Below are 18,178 nucleotides of genomic sequence, written 5' to 3'. Positions count from 1 at the left end.
TGCTACTCCAACCAACTAGATCAGACTTCTAATCTAAGGCCAATTCCTGCCCATAGAGTTCCACTTACCCAAGTTTGGATGGAGGTAGAACTTGTGTCAAGACTGCCTAAGACTATGGGTGGTCTGGGTGTAGAGACAGAGTCTTTGTCCAAGAGTGGCAAAATGTCACTCTCTAGCCCCCTTATTGGAGTGAGCCCACTTCTCACTCTAATGTTCAACCTCTCATTAATTGTTAACCAATCAAAGTTGACTGCCACCTTCAGGAACACCCACTCTTCCAAGGGCACATAAACTGTGAGCCCCACGGCCATGAGCATTGGCATATGAGAGTGCCACTGATCTCTTTTATTAATAAAATGCTACCATTATTAATAAAATTATTAATAACCCAGAAAATTATGCCTCTTGAACTTTTTAAATGTTAAATATTGATATACACATATAAATATATAATAGCTTTTTTCTCCTTTCAAAGACATTTAATTTTAGGTATTTCATTAATATTCATAAGGAACTAAGAGCTGAAGCAACATGGTACAATATATAGTCTTTTCCCTTCAAGGGGTTTAGATCTAAATTAGGGAGATGTGACTAAGAGTTTTATACACAAATATATTTTAAAAAATCTTCAGTAGCTCTCTATTCCCTATAGAATAAAGTTCAAACTATTTGCTTAGTATTCAAGGTTCTACTCAATCTGCTAACATTCTTACTTTCTCAGCCTTCTCATATTACTCTTTCCCATTATCTCTGTGTTCTAGTCAAGATACTTTACTGTCTTTAGCCTGGAAAATCCTTCCTACCCCTAAACTATTACCCATTTTCTTTTAAAGCACACCTCAAATGACACCTCATCCAGTAAGGACTTTCAAATAGGAACTCAACTAAATTCAAACAAACATTTCTTGAGAACCCATTAAGTGCAAGATACAACAGTTCAATGAGTTTACCACCATTAAGAGATGGATGGGGGTAGGGAATACAATATGTAGAAAAGTAAATAAAGTCATTTCAAGAGAGAAAAAGCACTGATTGGTAGAAGACACTGATGAAAGCTTTGTGTAGGAGGGGGCACCAAAGCTGTGCTTTGAAAGAAGCCAGTGATTTTACAAGATGCAGATAGGAGGTAGTACACATTCCAGACAAAAGGAATTACCATAAGGCACAGAGTCAAAATGCAGAATGTCATGGACAGAGAACAGCTAACAGGTCAGTTTAACTGGCAAATAGTATGCATGAAGATGAATGATACGAAAAACTAGAAAGGTAAACAGAAGATAAAGAGTGTGGAGGGCTTTTCAATGCCTGGTAAAGGATTATATATTTTATCCTATAGACAATAGGGATCCATTGAATATTTCTGAGCAGAGAGGAATGACATGATCACATCAGTGTTTTAGAAATATCAATTTGGCAGCTATATAAAGGATAAATTTAAGAGAACTAAAGGGACCCATAAAGATAATTTACTTTGATATTCACACTGAGGAAAATGAAGATCAGAGAATGAGATAAGAGATGTGAATAAATGTATTTTGAAAGGATAAGAAGAAACAGTTCTTAAAAGAAACTTAAATATTTGAAAACTGCTTTCAATCAATAATAAGAGAAACTCAAGTCAAAAGAATTCTTTTAAGATTTCATTTGACAAATGATGATGAACCCAAGATGCAGAATGAGAATTACATTTCTGGATATAACCAATGCGGAAATTTGTTTTGCCTAACTATTCATATGTTACAAGGATTCTATTTTTTTTTCCTAAGGAGTGAGGTGGATGGGAAAGAAAATAAAATTCTTAATGGAAAAAAAATTATTTTTTTAAAAACACATTTTACCTCACATCCAGGAAAATTGGCAAAAATAAGAAAAACAACAGAAATAGTCAATGTTGGAGGAGCTTCAGGAAAAAAAACTATATACTAATATATTGTTGGTGGAACTGAGATCTGGTATAATCATTCTGAAAAACAATTTCAAATTATTCTAAAAAAGTGATTTAAATGTCCATACTTTTTGAACCACAGATCTAGGCATATGGGCCAAAGAGGTCAATTATAAAAAGAAAGATCCCATAAACATTAAAATATTTATAAAAGCACTTTTTGTAGTAGCAAAGAACTGGAAACAAGTTTAGGGAATGGCTAAACAAATTGTGGCACGAATGTAACGTAACATTACTGTAAGAAATTATGAAAATGATGAACATGGAGAAAAACAAAATTATATAAACTGATTCAAAACAAAGTTAGCAAAACCAGGAAAACAATATCTACAACTACAACAATGTAAGTGGAAAGAACAACAAAACAACATAAACTGAATATTACGAAATTATAATGATCAAGCCTCTCCTTTAAAAAGGAAAAGTACTATGGGTGTGAAACACAGCATACATCAGACTTCTTTATGAGTTGTCTAATTTTGTTGAACTATCTTTTTGACTCTTTTTTATTCTTTATTATAAGAGATGGTCCTGGGGGTAGAGAGGAGGGAATATATTGGGAAATGTAGCTGTCGTAATAGAATTTTAGAATTTGCTTTCTTACTGACATTTCCTTAAGACAAAGTCTCATAACTAGCTAGAGCTTGCAGAACTTAGTTGACATCAAACTTTAGTTCCAGCAATTAACCAGTTAGTGAGAATTTCTGACTCAACTTTATTACTTTTATTTACATAAGATACATATGTCAAGTAACTAGGTATAACTCTAGTGTTAATGGTTAGTCTTAAAATTTCACCTTTATCCTGAGTTTTTACTGACCAGTTTATTATTTTACATGATATAGATCTTCCCTTTCTACTATTTGTTTTTTGATCTGTAAATTTTTACCTTACCCCTTCTGCCCTCTGTAAAATTAACTGTATCTATCCTGCTTATGTACCTATATAAGGCTGTTGAAAATGGCTGCTTGGGGCCCACTTGTTTTTTGTATATCATGAGTCTACACTGAGCATAAAATAAACTGGTTATTAAAATGTTTCTGTATGTTGATCAGTGTTACTGGCAGCAGTACCTATCAACAAATCCTTGAAAAATTTTTATGTCACAGCTGATATAGAAAAACAGAATATATTAATAAAAAAGAACTATGTAGGTACAAAAAAAAGTACTTTGAACATTATAAGGCATTAGTTCCACTTAATAAATAAATTTGCATAAACCATCCCTAACCCACAGAATTAATTTGCATAAACTATATTCCTTAACCCAAGTCAGGTATTTCAGGAAAGCATGGCTGAATCCCCACAAATAAACAAAAGTAATTCAAAGCACTTATCTACTGTTGATGGATCTGCTCAATGGTTTTCATTTTTTAAAGATATTACTTAAGTTATATTTCATAATTCTATAAATAATACTTTTCTTTAAGTCTACAAAGAATTAAATTTTTTTTTTGCTTTTGGGTTCAAGTTGTAAAGCTTTGGTAACACTGATTGCACATGTTTGTGTGTATTTATACATACACACATATGTACATGTACATACACACACATATATACATGTTTATGAACACACACACACACAGATTCTGTACCTGTGGAAGGATAAAACAAAAGAATTCCTTTGAAATAAATACTTCAATGGGGCAGCTAGGTAGCAGAGTAGATATAGCACTGACCCTGGAGTTAGGAAGATCTGAGTTCAAATCCGAACTCAGACACTTAGCTGTGTGACCCTGGGCAAGTAACTTAGTCCCAATTGCCTCCTCCCCCCCAAAATTTTTTAAAAATACAAATAAATAGAAAGTACCTCATCATCACTTGTTAACAAATGAGGATGTAAAGAACTATAAACAAATTATGTACCCATAAGCTAGTGAATTGTTAAATAACTTATGATATATGAATCTAATGGAATATTATTGTGCCATAACAAATAAATGGATTTCAGAAAAAAACATCAGAAGTTATACGAACGACTACATAGAGTAAAATGAACAGAACCAGAACAATTTATACGCTGTCTACAACATTATAAAGGACAACTTTGAAAGATTTAAGAATTCTGATTAATGCAAAGAATAATCACTACTGCAAGGAATAATCACTACACCAGAAAACTGATGACAAAGCATGCATCCCACCTCTTGATGGAGGGGTAAAGGAGCAATGGTACAGAATGAAACATACATTTTCACACATGACCAAAATCACACAAATTTGTTACAAAGGAGAGATTTCATTAGGAAAAGAAGGAGTGTTGTGGAGGGAATGCAAGGTAATGATAGTGATGTGAAAGAAAAATGAAGAAAAAGGCATTAAAGAAATACAAAAACACACATAAAATAGAAGCAAATTCAAAAAGGGATACAGACAAGAAAGGGTTAGTATAGTAGTACAATGTTAAAGTTAACACATACATACAAAAAAGCTGCAGATTTATGGTTTCCTATGAAATCCTCTTTTTCTCTACTTTGTATATTAAGTTGTTCGAGTTTGTTATTCTTCAAGTTTACAATTTTTAAAATTATTTAAAATAAAATTCAAGACTTCCTGCCAAAATGACTGCCTGAACAAGTGGCAGACCACTAAACTCCTCCCCTCCCTACCTCAACAAAACCTTTATGTTCACACCAAACTGAATAATGATAAGAAAATCCAATAAAAAACTTCTACCCCGGACCTGCACCCCCTCCCAAAAAAAAGTCAGCCAAAAAGAACAGGAATAGAAATAAGAAAGGGAGCTTCCCTCCAGCACAATCAAAAACAGCATATGTGTAACTTCAAGGGTCTTTGTCTAGCAGGCAGCAAGAGTGGCAGGCTACCCCGTGAAAGCTTCTGGGGAATCAGAAAGCCCCAAGGGGACCTTGGAAAACCTGTAGAATGGAAGCAGACAGTACAACAGTGATGACTAGCATAGTGCTCCAGTGCTTAGACTTGGATCACCTATGCCCAAGGGCTTTAAGATCTCTAACACTCTTAAGACACTGAAATGGACCTGAATAGGGCAGAGTGGATAGAGTTCCAGCCTTGGAGTCAGGAGAACCTGAGTTCAAATCCGGCTTCAGACACTTGACACTTACTAGCTGTATGACTCTGGGCAAGTCACTTAACCCCATGGAAGAAGGGAAGGATGGAAGGAAGGAAGGAAGGAAAGAAAGAAAGGAAGAAGAAAGAAGGAAAGGGCCTGAAGATTTAGCACTCTGAACCTCAAGAGCTCAGGGAGGCCTTACCCCAAGGAAGCAAGCTCAAGAATTCACAGCAAGATCAATCAATCAACATTATATCCAAAAGTGCAGCAGGGATTGGAGCCTGAACCAATGCAGAAACGAAAGCTGGAGAAATGAGTACATCAAAGAAAACACCAACCAGTATCAAAAATTACTGCAAACAGAAAAGGGGTAAAAATGGATTTTCTACAAAGACCACAAACATACATAGAAGAAATTAGTAAGAAATCTTTAAAACTGAGATAAAAGTTCTGGAGGAAAGAATTAGAAATAGAATAAATAACTCAGAAGAAAAAGTGCTAAAACTTACCCAAGAAATGCATTCCCTAAAACTAGAATAGATCAAACAGAAATGATAAAAGAGACAATTTTAGAGGATCGTGGGTTGTATGAACTGAGTATCGTAAGAAGAATGAGAATTCATACAAGGAAAGCAACACTGTAAAGAAAAACAAGTGGGAAATACTTTAGAATTTGATCAATGCGATGACCAAGTAGCTCCAGATCATATATGGCTCTAAAGGACCTATGATGAAGCATGTTACCTACCTTCTTAACAGACAGGTGACTGACAGTCCAGAGACATAGATTTTTGAACACCGTAACTGTATAGATTTGATTTGTTTCAGCTATGCTTATCTGTTACAAAAGGGGTTTTTTCCCCTTTATTTCTCTCAGTTTTCAATGCGGGAGGGTCTAGAATAGGATCAGGATTAGCAATAATAACGCAAAAGAAGAGGGTTATTATAATGTCTCTTGTTTAATTGTACAGAAGAAAACAGAAAGAAGCACAAACGAGCAATTTTGAAAGTAATGTGTAGAATTATATACTTTTTTTTAAGGAAAGTAGGAAATAGATTTTAAGCTTCATATAGAATCCTTTTTTTTGTGTTCTGCTGTGTATGTGGAAATGTTTAGTTAGTGTTTAAGTTCAGAATGAAAAGAATTTCAAAAACTTAAATTAAAAATTAAAAAGTGAAGGTACCTCAGTGGTAAGCATAGTTATAGAATCTGAAACTGACTTATTAACAGGACTGTAATTACACTAAGGCACAGTAAACTTTTATGAACTCCTATTTCAGAAACAGGAAAAAAAGGGTTAGGGGAAACCAGTAGCATTTGTATAAAACTCATGCATAGGGCTCTGATTGGTATTAACAATTTAGATGCAATTTTACATTCTAAATAAATTTTACTTCATTGTCTACTTACTTTGGGACCAGAAAAGCTAATTTTATTTTACTTTTAAAGTTGTTTTTAAAGGCAAAATGCAAATTTCATCTTTTTAAGAGTCACTGTTTCTTTAACTCCAGATCTCAAATTACATGATATAGCAATAATTGTTAAACTAGCTGATATTGGTGAAAAATAGAAAAGTAGTTCAGCCTAGATAAAGAAAAGCAGAACCAAACTAAATAATTCACTTTTTAATAATTTAAGATTATAAATTATTTGGGAAATAATCCCTAAGTTGATAAGAATTGCTAGGAAAACTGTGGAGCAGTTTGGCAGAAATGAGGCTTAGATCAACATCTTACACCACATGGTACAATAAGCTCAAAATAGATAACCTGAATTTTAAAGGCCACATCACTAAAGGCCGTTTTTGGTCAAAAGATGGGAACAAACAGTTATCAAAAGAATTCCAAACTATTAACAAAAGAGAATGTTCTAAATCACTAATAAGAAAAATGTAAATCAAAATAACCTTGAATTTTTACCTCCCACCCAAAATACTGGCAGAGAACAAAAGACTAAAACAGTTAATTTTGGAGGGGCTGTAGAAAACCAGGTATGTTTATGTATAACTGGTAGAACTGTAAATTTGTACAACTACTCTGGAAAGCAATTTAGAATTATGAAAATAAAGTGATGAAAATGTCCATACCTTTAGAACCAGAGATTCCATTGTTAAGTATATGTCCCAAGAAGGTCATTAACAAAAAGAAAGACACCTTACATATGAAACTATTTATAACAGCACTTTTCATGGTAAGCAAAGAACTGAAAACAAAGTAGATATCCATCAACTGGGTAATGACTAAACAAATTACAGTATATGAATGTAATAGAATATAAGTGGACTACAAGGAACAATGAACTAGAAGAATAGAGAAGAACTAAACTCATGACTGAATGATACAGTGTGAAGTAAGCAAAGTCAAAAAACAATATATATAATGATTACAGCAATGTAAATGGAAAGACCAGTAACCACAAAACAATCAAAAATGAATGTTGTGAAACTATAAATATGATTGGCTCCAATGAAGAGATATGAATAGATACCTCTCCCCCGCCCCCCTGCTCCTCTGCAGAGGTTGGAGTCCAAGGGTGTGAATCATTGCGTATGTTAGATTTTTTCGAAGTGTTGACCAGTTTTGCTGGATTTTTTCCTCTTCTTCCTCTTTAAAAAAAAAATTCTTTGTTATAAAGGATGGTTCTGTGGAGGTAAGGGGGGAAGGATACAAGGGGAAATCTAGGCAATGCAAAAACAAATAATTTTTAAAAGTTTTTTTAAATGAATTATATAAAAAAGATGTATGTAAAGGGAAGACTAACTACATAACAGTTCAGTTTCATATATAGTCCCTTTTTTTGTTTTTCTTTGTATATTGAAAAGTTTATGTCTGTTGATTGCTAATTTTTTAATTAAAAAGTTAAAATGTTATGATGGAATACACTACTGCATTGTAAGAAATAGCAAGCAGGATGGTTTTAGAAAAACATGGAAAGACTTGCATGAAATAATGTAGAATGAAACAAGTAGAACCAAGAGAATGTTATATACAGTAACAGCAACATTGTTTGAGGAGTAACTGTTAATGACTAAGCTATTCTGAGTAATGTGATCATACAAAGAACTTATGAAGGAAAATGCTATCCCACCTGCAGAAAAAGAACTGATATATGGAAGTATGGTTCCATACTTACACACACACACACACACACACACACACACTCACACACACACATATATAAAATGTTGCCCTTCCTTCAATGCAGGGTTGTGAGGGACAGAAGGAAAGAGAAAACTCAGAACTCAAAATGTAACAAATAAATAGATAAATTTTTTAAAGAAAGCTATGGTTATGCGGGAAAGTTCTTAACTAAACAAGGAACAGAAGCAATCACAAAAGACAGAGAGTCAATTTCTATTACATAAAACTAAAAGCTTTTGCATTGACAAAATCAATGCAACTAGGTAAAAGAAACAATAATGGGTAAAAACTTTTGTATCAAATATCTCTGGTAAGGGTCAGATACGGAAAATATATTGGAAAATAACACAAATACATTAAGACCAAGAGCCATACCAAATGGACAAGTAGTCAAAGGATATAAACAAAAAGTTCTCAAAAGAACTGTAAAATTTTAACAACGATATTAAAGACTTCCAAATCACTAATAAGAATAATAAAGGAAATCTAAACAACTCTGAGGTTTTACCTCACAACCAGTAAATCACAATGACAAAAGATGGAAAGTGTTGGAGAGGCTATGGAAAGCCATGTACTGTTACACTGTTGGTAGAATCCTAAAGTGGTCCAACCATTGTGGAAAACAATTTCAAAGCATACTTTTAAAAAAATGAGTGGAATGTCCATACCTGGAGGTTCAGGTATGACCCTTGGAATTCCAGTACTAGGAACACAGCCAAGAAAGATCAAAAGTAGAATGAAAGTTCTCACATAAACCAAATAAAGTACCTACCTCCCAGGATTGTTGTGAGGGTAAAATGAAGTATTTTGTAAGGCACTTTGCAAGCCTGTTAGTGCTATATAAATGCTAACGATTATTATTATTGTGCTTTCTCTCGTAGCAAGGAACTGGAAACAAAATAGGTGCCTATCACATGGGTAATTTTTAAACAAATTATATGTATGCACAATGACTGTAAGTGTAAACGGAAAGAATTTTTTTTTGAAACTCTGACCCATCATGTTATTATAATGGCCAAGATTTGTCCTATGGATGAGAAAATATACCTCCCTACCTTTTTTGGAAGAGATTATGGATATGAAACATTGCATGTACTTTCAGATTTGCTTGAAGTGTCAGTTTTGCTTTGTCACATGGACGACACTGACAAGAGAAAGGGATGATATATAAAAACAAAAGTTAGTGTTTTAAAAGCTTTTTGTAGGTGAGGTCAAGACCAAGGAACAGCAGGAAGCAGTACAGAGTTGCTCCCCAAAACTCCTACAAAACAGATCTAGAAAAGGAATTCTAATAGGGAAATTCAAGAAAAAAATCATGTTCAGTCATTTTTCTAGCCAAGTTTGGCATAAGGAGACAGATAGAGAAGTCTGCAGGGGATCAGAACAAGCTGTACACAAGTGTCAAGCAGAGGTCCCATACCAAGGCACTTGCTGGCGACAAGTGCCAACTGGCAACTTCATCACCCACTACCCAGTTCCAGTCACATATCCAGGGCAGAGTGAGGAGCGGGTCTGTGCCTACCCCCACCACACTCTTCTATCCTAGCACAACCCAGAGGCTGTGTACCAAGAAAGGAGCAGGTTCAGAAGCAAGCAGCATCAGTGTGACTTAGTTACCAAGGGAAGAGCAAGGGTCACAGTTCTAGCTTCTGGTCCAGTCTGAAGCCTGCATAGAAATAATCAGGGCAAGAACCCCAGGCCAAAGGGAAGACTACAGTTCTATCAGTCTCAACTAGCAGAGCTTTCCCACTGGCTGACTGTGGCCAAACCTAGCAGCAGTCTACTGTTGATTGGACCCAAACTCAAGTCAGGAAACTTACAGAGCTCAGACCAGGGGGAAAGCAATCAGACTTTACCCGGGATCCTACCTCTTTGGGAGCATCCAGCAATAACACAACACTTAATATCCCAAGAAAGCAGCAACAGGATCAGCCCAGACCTTCCCTCCACAAGTGCAGCCTCCTGCCTTAATATCAAGTCCAGAGAAAGAATGAGCAAACCAAAAAAGAATTCTACCATAAAGAACTAATTATGGTAGCAGAGGGGCTCAAGACACAAACACTGAAGAAAATGACTCTAAAATATCTATAAGCAAAGCCCTAGAGAAAAACAGAGTGGCCACAAGTTCAACTAGAATTTCTGGAAAAGGTGAACAATTTTAAAAAAAAGCTTTTGTCAATGAAAGGAGAGCTTGAGGAAAAAAATGGGAAAAGAAATGAGAATCAAGGAATAAAGAACTGGAAAGGTAATTAGCAGCTTGACACAAGAGGCACAAAACTTCACCCAAGCAACAAACTCCTTGAAAATGAGAACGGACCAAATATAAGCCAATGACTCCAAGAGAAAACAAGAAATATTAAAGCAAAGTCAAAAGACTGAAAAAAAAAAATCAGAGGTTATTTCATAGCAAAAGCAACTGATCTGCGGAAAAGATCATTGAACTATCTGAATGTCATGATCAAAACACGAGCCTAGACATCCTATTTCATGAAATCTTAAAAGAAAACTGTCCCAATATCTCAGGAACTAGAAGGCAAAGTAGAAATAAATAGAAAGAATTCACTGGTTATCTCCCTAAAAAAAAAAAAAAGCCCAAAATGAAAACTCCCAGGAACCTTACAGTAAAAATCCAGAGCTTCCAGGTCTAAGAGAAAATATTTCAAGCAGCTACAAAGAAAGAATTTAAGTATCCAGGAGCCACAGTCAGAATCACATATGATCTAACAGTCACCACCAAAAAGAAGCAGACAGTTTGGAATACAATATTCCAAAAGGCAAACGACATAGTCTTATAGTCAAAAATACCTTACCCAGAAAAACTGAGTATAATGCTACAAGGGAAAAAAACGGAACTTTATTGAAATAGAGTACTTCCAAGCATTCCTGATGAAAAGACTGGAGCTGCACAGAAACTTTGAAGTTCAAATATAAGCTAAGAGAAACATAAAAAAACAACCTTAAGGGACTAAGTAAGGATAAATTGCTTAAATTCTAATACAGGAGATGATACCTTGTCCCCACTGAAGCCCATCATCATCAGGGATCAGAGAGGAAATCTAATTAGACAGAAGACCTGTGAGTAAATCTATTATATCTTCATGATCTTAAGAATGGAAAGAGTAAAATACTGAGGGTGGGAGTGGCTCTGAAAAAGGAAAGGAAGGTTAAAAAATTATCTCACATAATCAGTATGCGCTTAGCAGACATCTATATAAACGAGAAGGGGATGGAGGAAGCAGCTGACACTTCAACCTCATTCTTATCTGAAGTGGTTAAAAGTTTGAAGAATATACACAAACACGAAGAGTTTATATTCTTAACAAAGCATCTCACTGAACAGGGAAATGAAACAGAAAGTAATTAGGAAGACAGATTAAGGAAGGAAGTAATCCAAGCAAAACAAACTCTAAGAATGCAGAAAAATATTGACAGCTATTTTTTGAGGGGGCAAAGCATGGAAATCTGAGAGGGTACCCATCAATTGAGGAATGGCTGAATGAGTTATAATAAATGTCATCGAATACTGTTGTGCTATAAGAAATGATGGAGATGGTTTCAAAGAAATCTGAGATTTACATGAATTGATGTAGAATGAAGTGAACAAAACCTGAACAATTTACATAGTGCCAATAATATGATGACAATTTTGAAATACTTAGGAACTCTGATCAGAGTAATCATGAACCATGATTTCATATGACTTAGGATGAAGTAGGCCACCCACCTCCTAATAAAGAGGTGAAGGATTTAAGCACATAGAATGAGACATTTTTTTGGACATGGCCAACGTGGAAATTCGTTTTGTTTAACTACAAATACATTTATAAAAGGGATTTGTTTTTCTTTCACTCTCAATGGAGCAAGTTGGTGGGGATAAAAAGGAAAGAAGATAGATTTCTGATGGTTTTTATAAAAACAACTAGGAGAAACAGGTAAATTTAATCTCAACATCAGGAAAAACTTCCTAACAATTACAAAGCTGCCCAAAAATGGAATGTGCTGCCTCAAAAGGCAAGTGAGTTCCATTCAGAGAGTCTTGGGAGTCCAATTTGAGGAAATCCTTTTTTTTTTTTTGGACATTTCCAATGTAGGAATTTGTTTTGCTTTTTTTTTTTTTGGACATGTCCAATGTAGGAATTTGTTTTGCTTGACTATGACATGTTAGTAATGTGTTTTGTTTTTCTTGTTTTATCATGGGATGGGAATGGGAGAAGAAAAATATAGGAAGGAGAGAATGCAGACCTGAAAATAAAATAATTTTTTAAAAAGCTTTTTGTAAGCTTATGGAAAGAACAAGAAAGATTTTGGACACTCCAGAGGTTGCCTATTTTCTTGGGTTGCTGCCAACACTGACTGGCCCTTTGGAGAAGGCACTAAGAAGACTCTGGTGACACTTGAAGAGTGTTTCAGAGGGAGTGACCTCAGGTACAGCAGCATACATAATCTAAAAAAAAAAGTTTCAAAATTAAGATAAAAGGATTACAAGGGTAATTCTAAGGCAGTACCATTTATACTTTCAAATAAACAATTTTGTAAGAATTTTACACATATTTTTATGTATAAACATTTTTATAGCATATAAAGATTGGAGCTTTCTCCTTAACTAAATCTTAAGGGAGTAGGCTGGGGCACTGAAAGGTTAAGTGACTTGTGTAGGGCCCCCCCCCCCCCCCAAAAAGCCAAGTCTGAGGCCAGCTTTCTGGCTAGGTCAGTTAGCATAAACATATACTTCTTTGGGCATATATTAGTAATACATTTGCTTTAAAAAAAAAAAAAGACACTGACCATTATTTTAAATCAGGCAGCATTCCTGAATACCATGTATCTCTTTATAAACTGTTTACTGACAAGATGCTTTCAATTATCTATATTTTGTTTTTATGTGCTCGACAGGAGTCTTATTTTTTTAAAGGGATAAATCTAAGTATAATCTCCCAAATACAAAGAATCACAGAATGTCAAGAGATGTAAAGGACTTCCAAAGTGATTTTGTACAATCCTGAAATTGCTACTGTACTTAAAATGTATTACTTTTGTTACATTTAGTTGTGTATTTATCAGTTCCCTTTACTATACTGAATTCCATAAGGGAAGGGATAATGTTTTTATCATATTTCTGCACATAGGAAAATTTACTAAGTTTTCAGTGCAATTCCATAGTTATTATGCACCTATTATAGTGCATTGCTAAAGGGACTAGGCTAAGCCCTAGGGAAATAAGAAGTTTAGAAAAGTTACTGTCCTCATGGTTTCCAGTGTAGAAGGAAAATATATACATAACTATAATATGCATGTTAATACATAATTACATTAGCTAGGTTCAAAATAAAGTGCTATATGAGGTACTAAGGAGTTGATAGAATGTTGGAGGAATTCAGGGAAGGGCTTATACAGGTGTTGACATATAAACTGGGCTCTTAAAAGATGGGTAGGAATTCAATAGGTAAAGTGGGAGGGAATATAGTCCAGGCCTTATATACAGCAAAGAAACAAGGTTTTTAGATAAGCACAGAGCATACTGGTAAAAGAGGGGCAGGTAGGTTCAATTTGGCAATGGGAAGGGGAGTAAGATGATAATATTTCACATTTGTATATCACTTTAAGATTTACAAAAAGACATAACTACAAATACAGGAGTGTTCCAGATTGTGGAAGATCTTTAATGCCACACTGAGAAATTTGCTTTACTTAGCAAATATAGGGAGCCACTAAATATTTTTAAATAGAGGCATGACAAGACTATACAGAAGGAATATGAGTTTAGCAATGGTATAAAGCATAGACTGGAGGGACAAAAAGGTGGATAAAGACTCATAAAGAGTTATTGTAATAGGTAGATTGGTCAATATGAGGCCTATACAAAGATGGCTACAGTAGAAAGAGGAGACAAATTCAAGATGTTGAACTGACTTGAATCCTCCGGTTTTACAGACTAGAAAACTAGGGTCTAGAAAGAAGGAAACTGCCTAAAGTCACAGAGCCAGAACAAGAACCCAGGTCTCCTGATATAACCAATACCCTAATCTACTATACCAGAGGTGTCAAACACACTGGACCTCAAAATTCTCAAACTGCAGCTGAACCAGATTAAAATGTTTAACATCTGAATTAAGAAAAAATTAACATGACAAATAAAATACAACAGTATAGATAATGTTAATTTGTGGTTTTCTAAGTCAATTTGCCACCCACAGGGATCCTTTTCTATTTGAGTTTGACACCACTGCACTACATATATACAACATCAATAGTAAAATCAGATGTAGAAAGCCATCTTGATGTAGTGGAAAGAACACTGGATTTGGAGGCTGAAGACAGGTCAATGTATCATCTAGAACATTTGACCCAACTTAGACTCTGGAGACCAGGATTCAAATTTTGGCTCCAACAGACTCACTAACTGCAAGGTAAGTCACTTCACCTTTTTGAGCCAATTTCTTAATCTATAAAGGAGGATAATAATCTTTACAAGATCAACCTCACAGGGTTGTTTCCAGTAAAGTGTTATATAAATATGTCATTATAGCTACAAATAGAATCACAATAGTTAACATTTACAGTACTTTTTTAATTTACAAAGGACTTTAAATATATCAATTTGATATAATGACTTAAGCCTCAGTAAAAGCACGGCATAAGTGGAAAAGGAGACAGGTTGTCACGTTCAGAGTGAGGGATAACAAATGAGAGCTGAGTACTGCACTGGTTTGTATGAACCCAAAGAAGGCTTTCAGCATATTGTGCAGATCCCTATATGAAGGATTTATGGAAGGAGAATCACAAAGAAAGAGGTATGGAGATAATTCAAATCAACAAATATTTGTTAAATTACCTACCAAGTATACAAGGCACTATGCTAGGGAGTGAAAAGACAAAAAATGAAATAGCCCTTGCTCTCTAGGACAGGGTTCCTTAACCTTTTTTGTATCCTGGAGCCCTTTGGCAATTTGGTGAAACCACATATGGACCCCTTCTCAGAATGTTGTTTTTTAACTTCATAATTAAAGATGCTAAATTTTAGTCAGAGGTTAGTTAAATTAAAGATGTAATTTTTTTCCCATCCAAGTTCACAGTTCCCCTGAAATCCATGGGCCCCAGGTTAAGAAGCTCCATTCTAGGAACTTCCATTCTACAATTATATCCATACTAATAAGATCGTGGTTCCACTGCTGTATAAAATAACATAAAACATACACAGAACACACACATGCACAACCAGGCCATTTTGGAAATAACTGATCCCTTCTACTTAGTGTGGTGTGGGACTTGAGTAAAGAAAACCTGGGTTCTAATATCAGCTTTGATACATACTAGCTGTGTGACCTTAGGCAAGTCATTTCACCTATGAGACTCAGTTTCCTCATCTGTAAAACGGAGTCAACCTTCTAAGACTGATTGTAAATTGCAGAACAGTTGCGGATCTGCCTCAGGCAGAGGAGTTTCCTCAGAAAGAGCTCCCCACCATCGATGACATCCCCAGTTCCTGACAAATAAAAAAAGGGCAAAAATGGGAATGATCCTTTCACTCTCTACCTCACAGAAGGCTGGTTAAGGAAAGCACATGAGAAACCTTAAAACGCCAGAAAAAGGGGTGCGATTAGATTTGTTTTTATGCCTACCTCCCCACCCCCACCCCCGGCCGCCCCGCCCCGCCCCCCCGCCTGAGTCCATCCTCCCTCACAGGGTCAGCTACCAAAACCCCGCCCCACCCCAGGCCGGCGCTGACATCCAAGCCCTGAAGCCCTCACCAGCCCTCGGGCGGTTACCCGCCAGCTCAAGGGAGGGAAACGCCACAAATTCCGTCGCAGAGCCGGGCTCCCAGCCCGGGGGAAGGCCGGGCCGGGAAAGGGAGCCCCAGACGTAGCCTCAGGAGAAAATTCCTCAGTCGAGGGAAGGTGAGGGAAGAGGGCGCGCGCCCGCGCCGAAGGGGAAGGGAGCAAGTTGGAGGTTGAGAGAAAAGGGGCGTGGTCCGAGGAGCACGCGGCCTGCGCATGCGGACTTTGCTCCCCCCCGCCCCCCAACCCTTAGGCCTTTGGAACACCCGTTACCAAGAGAGCCCCATCTCCCCATCCTTTTCCCGGCCGATGCACGCGTGCGCACAGGCGCGTGGCCTTTCGTTTCACTGCCCACCTCCGCGGTCCGCAGAGCCAAACCACCCACCTCCAACCATCTCCACCCCCATCTCCAATTGTGCTTTTCTCCTCACCTGACTAAGACTCCACTCACTCACTCACTCACTCACTCGGCTTCACCTCCTTCCGCCGCTATCCCGTCGCCATGCTGGGGCTCGAGCCTGCCTGAGGAAGCGGCGGAAGGGTGGGGGAGGGGAGAAAAAGGACAAGATACTAGCTTCATCCGGAAGTCTGGCTGCCGGGGGTGCGCGCGCCTCCGGTCCCGCCCCTTCCCCGCCCATCTCACGTCGTTGACACTGCCCTGGATAAGTCCTGCCCTTAGTCTTTTTTTTTAATTACAGACATAACGATCAATAAATTGGAAACATTTAAGTTCTTTGTTAAACAAAGAAGGCCCAGAAAAGAGGATTGTATGTGAAATTGTGGACCATTTGTGGTTTTTTTTTTTTAAGCTTTCGTTAAATTTAATATGCTGTTAACAAAACTGTCCTGCTTGGCTCTACCCCTTAATGAACTCGATTCTGGTGTGTGTGTTGCATCACTACGCATCGACTTTTGGTGCAGGGATAGAGTGCTGGGCATAGAGTCAATGTCCTGAGTTCAAATTTGGTCTTTGAAACTTACTTGCTATGTGACTCTGGGCAAGTCACTTAAACCCTGTTTGCCTCAGTTTGCTCATCTGGTAAAATGAGAATAATAATAGCATCTGCCTCTCAGGGTTATTGTGAGAATCTAATGAGACAATAATTGTAAAGTTGTGGGCCCAAAAATTCCCAATCCTCAGTATAATACCACTGAAGGAGAGCTTGGAGCAGTGGTCAATTTATTAGGGAGACTGGAGGTCCCTAAGTAATGGGATCCAAGACCTTTCAGGCCATGGACCAAAATGCTCAGGGGCTGAGGGATCTTTAAACCTTGAGAAGATGTTGGGAAGTTCCTTCAAAAGCATGGAAATTCCTATGGTTGCCTAGTTTTCAGAAGTGGTGGGGAGGTCCTATGATAGTCTAAGGGCAATGTCCATCAACCATAACTACTTTTGTCAGCAAGCCTTTCACAGATCATTAGTTACAAGCATCTCAACAGAAGCTTTCCATAACTTTTAAACACCACTGTTTGATCAGCAGTATCCTAGGGGACTAAGGAAGATGTGGTTTTGCAGCAAAGGTCACTGGGGAAAGAGCAGTAGTAATTTCTATGGGTGTAAATTGGTGTGGCAAGTGAACCTTATTTCAAGCATAATACTTAAGAGTAGTGGGGGTGGAGCACTAATAAATTCTTATAACATGCCCTATTAATACAGTATGGATTTAGCTATTAAATCAAACATAATTGTCAATACATTGTAGATTAATTAATTATAACACTCATTCTAACAGTAGTAACATAACTAATTCAAACTTAATTCTATTCTGCTTAATTCACTAACATGATCAGCTATACCTGTTAAATCACAAAGAACTAAGTAAATACTGATTAAATTGAGTCGGGTATCAAAATTACCTGCACATAGTGCTAAATAAATGTTAGCTATTATCATCATCCTCATCAAAACCTCCCCCTTGCAAATAAGTATAATCAAGTCAATCTATCAATCATTATGCATTTATTATGTATATTTTATGTTATATATCTACTTCGTATATTACAGGCTGTTACTGTGTGTCAGACACTTTTGAGTATTGCTGAAGATATAAAGAAAGGCAAAAGACAGTCCCTACTCTCAAGAAACTCACAGTCTAATGGGGGAGGCAATATGCAAACAACTATGTGCAATGAAGACATAGAATAAGATTGGCTATATCTAACTAAGTATCTCTTATCCAGCACCTCTGCCAAGAGGTAAGAGGAAGACTTAAGTTTCATTATCAGTTTTCTGAAAGTCATAATTGGTCACTGCAAATATCAGCATTCTGAACATCATTGTGGGCA

At 36.6% G+C, this 18,178-nt stretch overlaps 1 protein-coding gene across 3 annotated transcripts in view; it reads right to left on the bottom strand.

The window, feature by feature from the left end:
* SETX (senataxin) overlaps positions 1-16,464 on the bottom strand; it is a 92,512-nt gene extending 76,048 nt beyond the window's left edge. Inside the window, exon 1 of one of the 3 annotated variants that reach the window (XM_027869290.1) lies at positions 16,324-16,464. Coding sequence is in view for 1 of the 3 variants with exons in the window: in XM_027869289.1 (XP_027725090.1) it covers positions 9,173-9,204 (32 nt within the window). In the remaining 2 variants the exon portion in view is untranslated. Of the gene's footprint in view, positions 1-9,172; positions 9,262-15,865; positions 16,053-16,323 lie in introns of those variants that run through there. The other 2 variants (XM_027869291.1, XM_027869289.1) reach the window with 2 other exon arrangements.
* Positions 16,465-18,178: the final 1,714 nt, after the last annotated feature.

Source organism: Vombatus ursinus, unplaced genomic scaffold, assembly GCF_900497805.2.
Source record: "Vombatus ursinus unplaced genomic scaffold, bare-nosed wombat genome assembly UNPS02014793.1, whole genome shotgun sequence".
NCBI classification, from domain to species: domain Eukaryota; kingdom Metazoa; phylum Chordata; class Mammalia; order Diprotodontia; family Vombatidae; genus Vombatus; species Vombatus ursinus.
This window is presented reverse-complemented; position numbering and strand designations above follow the sequence as displayed.